This window comes from Erinaceus europaeus, chromosome X (assembly GCF_950295315.1).
Source record: "Erinaceus europaeus chromosome X, mEriEur2.1, whole genome shotgun sequence".
NCBI lineage: Eukaryota > Metazoa > Chordata > Mammalia > Eulipotyphla > Erinaceidae > Erinaceus > Erinaceus europaeus.
In genome coordinates, this window is record NC_080185.1 from 72,111,468 (window position 1) to 72,122,332 (window position 10,865).

A 10,865-nucleotide genomic window follows, 5' to 3' on the forward strand; every position below is an offset into this window, starting at 1 on the left:
AGCATAACATTGGAAATTTTCTTTAGCTTTTCATTTTAAGTATCGATGACACTACAAATACTTTTGCAATATTATCACAGACATGGGATTTCCTTAATACTTTGTCTGTTATACATATTCCAGAAATACTTTGCAGGCCCATTTTTAAGGACAGTAGTGTCAGGGAAAAGCAAAGAGATGAATTTGGAGACAATTTTCCAAGGTACCTTTCTGAAGTTCCACACCAACGAACAGAATCTGTATCATTCATCCTCAAAACCAATTTCATTTTCCTGTCACTGCAGTTTGTTATCTTGCAGGTTACATTAAAAGGCTTTTCTAGAATTACAGTTTCTGGGATTTCCTCCAAAGATAACCTTAAATTTCCATAATCCAGAGATTCTCTTTCAAGTTGGATTGTCTGTAGCACTGCCATTTCACCTAGATTTCTTTTCCATAGTATAATTAATTTCCCCAGTTCTGTTTGTCTACTAATAGTGCCAACTTTTTCTGAAAATTCCTGCTTGAGCTGAAGGTTGTATAAATACTGGCGTCCTTCCATTGACTGTAAAAACATTCTTGTTCCAAAGGTACACTCATCTTCTCCAGCTTGACTGACAATATTTAATTCTGCCCCAGTGTACATTTCAGATAGCTCTAAGGAAACCTTTTGTATAAAAATAGTTGAAGATGAAATATTCTTAATCTGGACTTCAAGATATACTTCATTTAAATCTGAATTATAACATTTAGTTTTAACTTCCAGTGGTACGTGGGAAGGGGATAAAAACATTTTCCTAAAAAACATTTTTCTTTCAGTATGTTAACAGATACTTGACACCATGGGGACAACATTTCCAATGTTCATTGCTTTGATAAGAATGACATCATCAATATAACAATTGAATGCAAATTCTATCACAGTAGTCATGGAGACCAAGATAAGTAAAGTCTGAGGACTTGTCAGAATATTAGTGCTTTCAAGATGATTTTTACAACTTAATCACAGTCACTGGGAACTCTCATATGACTTTTCATTTTTCTTTCAAAAACATAGTTCTGAGGTTTATGACAAATTCAGCCTCCCACCCAAAAAAACACAAAATGGAAATTTCTGGTGTAGAGCCAGATCAACTATTAGGTAGATGACTATTTTCACCCTGGAAGACTGGCCAGTGAAGGACAGCCCTCCATCAAACCATCATCCCTTTCCTTTTATAATAGTTCATCTCCATCTCCTTCAAGTAACTGTCAGTGTTTTTTTAATTTAGTTTACCAATTCCTTTTTTTGTGAAAGTGAAGGCTTAATTCTTTATTTTTCTTGTATTTGATTATTACTAGAGAGAGAGAGAGAAAGGGAGAGAAGCTAGGACCCTATTCGGGGAGTCCTCAGATTCCCAAACAGACATGATGGGCCTAGACCTCAAATAAATCCTGCTCTCCATTGTTACCGGTCATCTCTATAAGGAACATCACAATAAACCCCTTTGTAGGCCCCATAGGACCTTGCCCACAACATGGATCAACAATGGTAGAGAATGTTCCACCCTCCAAAGGGAGGCTGGACAACATACTCTATGTTACACCTGAGGAAGATGGGTTGGGACCTGATATTGGGGCAGCTTGGAATGTTCCTACTCATGACATGAGTAGGAACTCAGATCTACAGGGATGCAGAGGTCACATAGGCTCCTAAGCTGAATATGGGCCTCAGATCACATCAAATCGATGGGGTTTACAGTCAGCAGTATTTATACACTTTTCTCATATTTGGGGGCTACTCCCTTCCCTGATCCAGCTTTCTGGTCCTGTTTCCAGCCATGAAATCATCTCCCAAGACAATAACTTGGATCCACCTGCATATCAGATTCCAGGCTCAAGGAAAAAAAAAAAAACCACTAGTATAGCCACAGGCCCTTTGCAATATAACTAAAATATACCTACTAGCTATCTACAGAATAGAGATACCCCCTACCCCAACTCTTCATCTGCACTACTCCAGCCTTTAGGTTCATGATTAGTCAACAATTTGTTTAGCTTTATATGTTAACTCTCTTCTCAGCCACCAGTTTCCAGATGCTAGCAGAATGCGACCAGACTTCCCTGGACAGACAACCCCACCAATGTGTCCTGGAGCTCCAATTCCCCAGAACCCTTCCCCACTAGGGAAAGAGAGAGGCAGGCTGGGAGTATGGATCGACCTGTCAATGCCCATGTTCAGCAGGGAAGCAATTACAGAAGCCAGAGCTTCCACCTTATGCATCCCACAATAATCTTGGGTGCATACTTCCAGAGGGTTAAACAATAGGAAAGCTATTGGGGGAGAGGATGGGATACAGAGTTCTGGTGTTGGGAATTGTGTGAAGTTGTACCCCTCTTATCCTATGGTTTTGTCCATGTTTCCTTTTTATAAATAAATTAAAATTTTAAAAAAGGAGAGAGAGAAAGAGAGGAGGAGGGAAAGGGAGGTGGTGGGGAGAGAAAGAGAAAGGAATGAGTACTAGAGTACTGTTCAGTTCTGGCATTAAGGTAGTGCTAAGAAGTGAACTTGTGATCTGGAACCTCAGGCTTAAAAATTTATGTCCTGGGTTACAGAAGGTGGAAGGTCTGGCTTCTGTAATTGCTTCCCCACTGAACATGGGCATTGACTGTTTGATCCATACTCCCAGTCTGCCTCTCTCTTTCCCTAGTAGAGTGAGTCTCTGGGGAAGCAGAGCTCCAGGATGCATTGGTAGGGTCTTCAATCTAGGGAATCCTGGCCGGCATCCTAATGGAATCTGGAACTTGGTGGCTGAAAAGAGAGTTAACATACAAAGCCAAACAAATTGTTGAGCAATCATGGACCCAAAGGTTGGAATAGTGGAGAGGAAGTGTTGGGGATCCCGGTTCGAACCCCGGCTCCCCACCTGCAGGGGAGTCGCTTCACAGGCGGTGAAGCAGGTCTGCAGGTGTCTTTCTCTCTTCCTCTCTGTCTTCCCCTCCCTCTCTCCATTTCTCTCTGTCCTATCCAACAACGACAACAACAATAAAAACTACAACAATAAAACAACAAGGGCAACAAAAGGGAATAAATAAATAAAATAAATATTTAAAAAAAAAAAAGAATTGGGAGAAGCATACGGGAAAGTGGGCCCTACCCTAGACCAGGACTGGGGGAAGTTTAGGCTCTATAGTGGAAATGTGAGGTTCCTGCTGTCTTAGGGTTCAAGAAGACCACAACGACCCTGGGTCCATGCTCCCAGAGGGATAGAGAATGGGAAAGCTATTGGGGAGGGTATGGGATATGGAGATTGGGTGGCGGGAATTGTGTGGAGTTGTACCCCCCCCATCCTATGATTTTGTTAATGTCTACTTTCTTAAATAAATAAATAAATAACAAACAGGAAAAAAACTTAAAAAAAATTTATGTCCTAAAGGATGATTATGTCCACTCACTCCCTTTAGCTGTAATCTTTGACATTTTAAATATGATGAGTCTTTATGCTGGTTAATTTTGGGAAAGTGCAGGGCACAGAACTTGGGTGGTAGGTGCAGTGTGAAGCTATATATTATCTTACAATCTTGTAAACTACTATTAATCCAAAATTTTAAAAAAATGGCTTTAGAAAAAGTATGATGTGAATCTCTGATTTCCTCTTTTTGGAACACTCTGGTATTCCTATACTTGTATGTTACTTGTTAGTATGTCACTAAAACATATGAATTCTCTAATCTATATTTTCTTTGTATTTCCTTTACTATTTCAAAAAGCTGCTTATAAATTTTATTTGCAATAGATACATATAAGCATATTTTGAAACCTGTACAAAAATCTTATTAAAAAATGTATTATCAGGACCAGGTGGTGGCACACCTGGTTGAGCATACATGTTATAATGTGCAAGGACCTCAAGCCCCGGTCCCCACCTGCAGGATGACAAACAGTGCTACAGGTATCTATCTCTTTCTATCACCCTCAGCCCTCTTGATTCCTGGCTGTCTCTATCCAGTTTCAGCGGGGAAGCAATTACAGAACCAGACCTTTAACCTTCTGCATCCCACAATGACCTTTAGTCCATACTCCCAGATGGTTAAAGAATAGGAAAACTATCAGTGGAGGGGATGGTATATGGAGGTCTGGTGGGGGGAACTGTGGGAAGCTGTATCCCTCTTATCCTATGGTTTTGTCAATGTTTCCTTTTTATAAATAAAAAATTTAAAAAATAAAGATAATTTTTTAAAAAGTGTTTTTCACTGTTTTGTCAAACCATTTTATTGGAAAAAAATAAATTTACAGGGCAGCTGCTGATCTTTAGTCACACTATTAAGAGTTCCTGGTTTAAGTCCAAAAAGCTCTCTTTGAAATGACCTATAAATACCTGTTGCTCATGTGTACATACCTTTTTTTTTTTTTTGCCTCCAGGGTTATCGCTGGGGCTCAGTGCCTGCACTAAGAAACCACCACTCCTGGAGGCCATTTTTCCCCTTTGTTGCCCTTGTTGCTTATTGGTGTTGTTACTATTATTGTTGTCATTGTTGTTGGATAGGACCGAGAGAAATGGAGAGAGGAGGGGAAGACAGAGAGGGGGAGAGAAAGATAGACACCTGCAGACCTGCTTCACCGCCAATGAAGCGACTCCCCTGTAGGTGGGGAGCTGGGGGCTCGAACAGGGATCCTTCCGCTGGTCCTTGCGCTTTGCGTCACGTGCGCTTAACCCACTGCCATACCACCCAGGCTCCTGTACAGACCTTTAAGGAGAGCTTCTCCTTAATACAATTTTTGTATAATGCGGTGGTAAGCCTCCATCTTCAGAGCTGAAGAAGCACTGAATTGCTAGAATCCAGCACCCTCAAAAGCAATTTACTAAGTCATTTTAAGGTTGGGTGGATCTGTCTGCTTCTCAACTTGAGAAGTCCTCAAAATATGAATAAATATCATATTCATTCCTTTTTTTTTTTTTACCAGAGCAGCTCTGGCTCATGGTGAGGGGGTGGGAGTTGAACCTGGGACTTCAGAGCCTCAGGCATGAGAATCTGTTTGCATAACCATTATGCTATTTACCCCATCCCCAATCATATTCATTCATCTTCCTCTTTCTGTTTTATCTCACTTAACATGGTTCCTTCAAGCTCTATAATCATTCCTAAAGGCAGCAGCACAGATAATTGTGGGGAGGTTAGTACCTTTAAATAGAGTCATTTGGTTTTTAAGATAAAGGCCTTAAAAAGAAAAGAAGTAGCTTGTTTCATATTGACATTGCAATCAGAATGCAAATTGCATGGGTCAGGCGGTAGCGCAGCAGGAGTCGCTTCACAGGCAGTGAAGCAGGTCTGCAGGTGTCTATCTTTCTCCTGTCTTCCCCTCTCCATTTCTCTCTGTCCTAACCAACAGCGAACGACACCAACAACAAAAATATAACCACAGCAAGGCTACAACAAGGGGGTAAAAATGGCCTCCAGGAGCAGTGGATTCATGGTGCAGGCACCAAGCCCCAGCAATAACCCTGGAGGCAAAAAAAAAAAAAAAAATGCAAATTAAAACGTGGCTGTTATTTCCTAAATGCTTTTTTTTTTTTTTTTCACTGACTCTGCAGCTGGAAGGAACCTTTCATCATTAATTAACTCCACCACTTCCCACCTGTTTTATACTGAACAATGGAGCTCTGAGCTACAAAAGAGGGTTTATTTTGTGCACCTGTCTAATATCCTGTTCTTTCCACTATATGACATTCTCACAAGTATAAAGTGATATCTCATCATTGGTTCTCTGATAATCAATGACTGAACACTTTAGCACTTTCTCATATGTACTATTGGACATCCAGATCTCTTCTTTTTTAAAAAAAAATATTTAGTTATTTTTACTGAATACTGAATAGAGGCAGGTAAAAATTGAGAGGGGGAGATAGAGAGGAAGAGAGACAGACAGACACTTGCATTCCTGCTTCACCACTCAGGAAGTTTTTCACTCTGCAGGTGGGGACCAGGGGCTTGAACCCAGGTTCTTGCACATGGTAGTGTGTGTGCTTAACCAGGTGTGCCACAGGAGACAACATAACGGTTATACAAAAGACTCTCATGCCTCAGGCTCTGAGGTCTCAGATTCAATCCCCAGTACCACCATAAACCAGAGCTGAGCAGTGCTCTTATCTCTCTCTCTCTCATTAAAATGAAATAATTTTTTTTTACCTATGCATCCCTCTAGATCTGAGCTCACATTCTGTGGTCATGAGGAGGAACACCATAACCATTTTTTAAAAGATTCATTTATTTATTTTCATGAGAGAAAGAGACAAAAGCACCACCCAGCTCTAATAAACAGTGGTGCTAGGGATTGAATCCAGGATCTCCTGAAAGTCTGGTGTGTAACAACTGAGTTATCTTCCCAGCCATTGTTCGTAGAAATAAAATACTTTTAAAGTATAAATTTTGATATTTCAAATCACATGAGAAAGAATAAAACCTCAATTCCAGAGAATCTAACTTCTTCAACACAGAGCATAGGTTTTGGGATGGGGAGAACATAAATTTTGAAAATAAAAATGGGGGGCATAGAAATTTGGTGGAAGGTATGGTGACTTGCACATACCATATGTAGGTATAAAATTATACCCCTGAAAGCTTATAATTTTGTAAAAAAAAAAAAAACAACACTGTTAAATCACTGATAAAGGATAACAATAAAAAATAAATGGTGATGTGAGCTGGATAGTGGTACACTCAGCTGAGCGCACATATTACAATACACAAGGACCCAGATTCAAGCCCCTGGTCCTCACCTGCAGGGAAAAAGCTTCACAGCATGTCAAGTAGTGCTGCAGGTGCTTCTCTATCTTCCTCTCTGTCTTCCCCTCCCACTCTCAAATTATCTGTCTCTATTAAATAAATAAAATATTTTTAAAGGAATTAATGGGCATAGCAGTGCCATACCTGGTTGAATAAATATATTACAGTGTACAATGCTCTGAGTTCAAATTTCCAGTTTCCACCCTCCCCGGCAGCTTTACGAGTGATCAAATAGTGCTGCAGGTGTCTCCCTCTCTTACTCTCTCCCTCCCTATCTCCTTCTCCCCTGTCAACTTCTGTCCCTATCCAAAAGAAAGAAAGAAGGAAAGAAAGAATGGGAAACTTTTAAAGGTGGGAGAGGCAGGAGGTGGTGCACCTACTTGAGTGTACATGTTAAATGCACAAGGACCCGAGTTTAGGCCCCTGGTCCACACCTGCAGAAGGAAAGCTTTGTATCTGATGAAGCAGTGCTACAAGTGTCTCTCTCTATGTCTTTTACTCTCAGTTTCTGTCTCTATCCAATAAATAATAAATAAAATGTTTTAAAAGAAAATTAAAATAATTCATGAAAATAAAAATTATAATAAAGGGTGAAATATACCTAAACCAGTACAGAGATTGAGATTGATAGGGAAGGAATTTCTATGGGCAAAATATTAACTGTGTAGTTTCCCATAAACAGAACTGATGATAAGCTTTAACATTATATGACCTGATATTGACACCTTTGCATGGGCCCAACCTTTGCTTTGGGTGGTGGCGCACCTGGTTGAGCGCACATACTACATACAATACACAAGGACCCGGGTTCGAGCCCCCAGTCCCGACCTGCAGGGGGAAAGCTTCAGGAGTGGTGAAGCAGGGCTGCAGGTATCTCTCTGTGTTTTTCCCTCTCTATCACCCCCTTCCCTCTTGATTTCTGACTGTCTCTAGCCAATAAATAAAGGTAATAAAAAATAAATAAAATAAATAAAATAAAATTAGGCCCACTGTTTAAGGAGTTCTAAAAAAATTTTTTTCTAAAATACCTAAGTTACCTTAGGCCTAAATGAGTAATTTGGTCAGTGTCCAAGAAGTTATTAGCAGATATACTTAGATGGCATAAAGAATGGTGAAGTCAAGTATATTGCTATAAATTCTAACCATTGGATTTTCAAAGAAAAACAAGCTCCCAACTAACTTGGTCATAGTCACAATTAACTACTGCCATTTTAAACTCTTTCTAATACTACAAGGAACCTTTCCCATTCTCTTTTAAATTCACATTCCTCCTAGTACTGGAACCTTTGGGACTTTGAATGTCTTGATATCTATCGTTGTGATCCCTTATCCTGTTAATCTGCTTTGGTTGATTTGAGCTCAATTAAATCAACACAACCAGTGTCACGATACCATGTTATGCTGCTATTGCCTTTTTACTACGGATTATCTCCAGACTCCAAGCCTGAGATGTCCACCACCCAACTCTTTTAATCTGGTGAGATCTTTCCTAACACATGGAACTACCTAGTTCCATTTCAAATGGCACATTTTCTTTATTATTATTAGTGATTTAATAATGATTGACAAGATTGTGGATAAGAGGGATACAAAACCCATCACCAGAGTGCTATTTCCCACCCCTTCCATTGGAAGGTTCCCTATTCTTTTTTTTTTTAATGTTTATTTATTCCCTTTTGTTGCCCTTGTTGCTTTTACTGTTGTAGTTATTGCTGCCGCTGTTGTTGAATAGGACAGAAAGACATGGAGAGAGGAGGGGAAGAAAGAGAGGGGGAGAGAAAGACAGACACCTGCAGACCTGCTTCACTGCCTGTGAAGGACTCCCCTGCAGGTGGGGAGCCAGGGCTCCAACTGGGATCCTTGTGCCTGGCACCACGTGTGCTTAACCCGCTGAGCTCCTAGGTTCCCTATTCTTTATCACTCTGGGAATATGGACCAAAGATCTTTATAGGGTGCAAAAGGTGGGAGATCTGGCTTCTGCAATTGCCTCTCTGCTGAACTTGGGTGTTGACAGGTTGAACCATACCCTCAGACTGTTTCTATCTTTCTGTAGTGGGGCAGGGCTCTGAGGAGGTGGGATTTCATGATATTGGTCAGGTTGTCTGCCCAGGGAAGTTAGGCTGGTGCCTTGGTAGCCTCTGCAACTTGATGGCTGAAAGGCATTAAAATACAAAGCATTTATAGTCCTTTGTCTGACAAGGTTAGCTTTGTAGTGATTGAGGGAAGTGTAATATGAAGTAGGTGAGGAGGGTGTCTAGGTCTAAGTAGAAACTGTTCCATTAGGTACTTTATGGTGTCTTTTTAGGTCTTTATACTTGCAGGCTGCATTTATTGACTCACAGCAAATTATTATTCATTTTTGCTTTAAGGTATATATTTCCCCCTAACTTATGGATACATGTACATATGCCCTATCTTATGGGACCTGGTCTATATCTAGGTTTTGAGGTTTTGCTAAGAAGTGTGCCACCGGGGGTTGGGCGGTAGTGCAGCAGCTTAAGCGCTCATGGCACAAAGTGCAAGGACCAGCTAGGATCCCGGTTCAAGCCCCCGGCTCCCCACCTGCAGGGGAGTCGCTTCACAGGTGGTGAAGCAGGTCTGCAGGTGTCTCTCCCTCTCTCTATCTCCCCCATCTCTCTCAATTTCTCTCTGTTTCTATCCAATAACAAGTAAGTTTAAAAAAAAAAAGGAAAAGGAAACCTAACTACTGTGAGAATGCAAATTGGCACAGGCCCTTTGGAAAAACATCTGGAGATTTCTCAGAATACTAGAAATGGAATTGCTCAGCAATTTCTCTCCTAAGGGAAAAAAAAGCAGAAGAAAAGAATACCTTTCCAAAGAGATCTATGTACACCTATGTTCAAAGCAGCACAATTTGTTATAGCCCAAATTTGGATACAAGTCAAGATGCTCAAGAGCAGGGAAATGGCTATGAAAGTTGCACTATGGGAGTCAGGCAGTAGCGCAGCAGGTTAAGCACACATGGCGCAAAGTGCAAGGACCGGCATAAGGATCCCAGTTCGAGCCCCCAGCTCCCCACCTGCAGGGGAGTCGCTTCACCGACGGTGAAGCGGGTCTGCAGGTGTCTGTCTTTCTCTCCCCCTCTGTCTTCCCCTCCTCTCTCCATTTCTCTCTGTCCTATCCAACAACATCAATAACCACAACAATGTTAAACAACAAGGGCAACAGTGGTCCGGGAGGTGGCACAGTGATAAGGTTTTGGACTCTCAAGCATGAGGTCCTGAGTTTGATCCCCGGCAGCACATGTGCCAGAGTGATATCTGGTTCTTTCTCTCTTCTCCTATCTTTCTCATTAATAAATAAATAAATAAATAAAATCTTTAAAAAGGGGGGGCAACAAAAGGGAAAATAAATAAATATTAAAAATGTTAAAAAAAAGAAAGTTGTAATATATTTATACAATGAAATACTACTCAACTATTAACAGTAAAGAACTCATCTCCTTTGACCTATCTTGAACAAAACTTGAAAGCATCGTGCTAAGTCAGATAAGCCAAAAAAGAACTGGATGACCTCACTTTTAGGTGGAACTCAAGAAACAAGCAAAGGGAAAACACAAAAGTGAGGGGCCAGGTGGTGGTGCACCTGGTTGAGCCCATGTTACGAATTGCAAGGACCCTGGACTCAAGCCCCTGGTCCCTACCAGGGAGAAAGCTTTGCAAGTAGTATAGCAGTGCTGTAGGTGTCTCTCTTTCTATCTCCCCCTTCCCTCTCAATTTCTGTCTCTAGCCACTAAATAAATACAGATAATTAAAAACACATAATACACACACACAAAGTGAAACATGGAATGGGTGCAGTATATTGCAGTAAAGCAAAGGACCCTGGGGAAAAAGGGAAATAGATGGGGCATTGCAGACACTTGGTTCATGATGGTGAACCTAACTTGGGGGTGAGATTGCAGACACTTATCACAGGGAGATGTGAAACTGTATCTTGTCAGCATCTGTACTATAAACAATTAACCCCCCAATAAAAATGATAAAAAATAATTTAAAAGGGAGATATTCAGATAGCCAACAGGCATACGAAAAAATGCTGAAGGGACCAGGTGGTAGTGAACTTGATTAAGAGCATGTGCTAATACGAGCAAGGACCTG

General features: G+C 40.8%; 1 protein-coding gene across 1 annotated transcript; it reads right to left on the bottom strand.

Moving 5' to 3' along the window:
* LOC103116223 (trafficking protein particle complex subunit 13-like) lies at positions 1-865 on the bottom strand. Its single transcript, XM_007526082.2, has one exon. It carries the CDS (start codon positions 785-787, stop codon positions 23-25), a length of 765 nt encoding a protein of 254 aa, XP_007526144.2. The 5' UTR covers positions 788-865; the 3' UTR covers positions 1-22.
* Between the last annotated feature and the right edge of the window lie 10,000 nt (positions 866-10,865).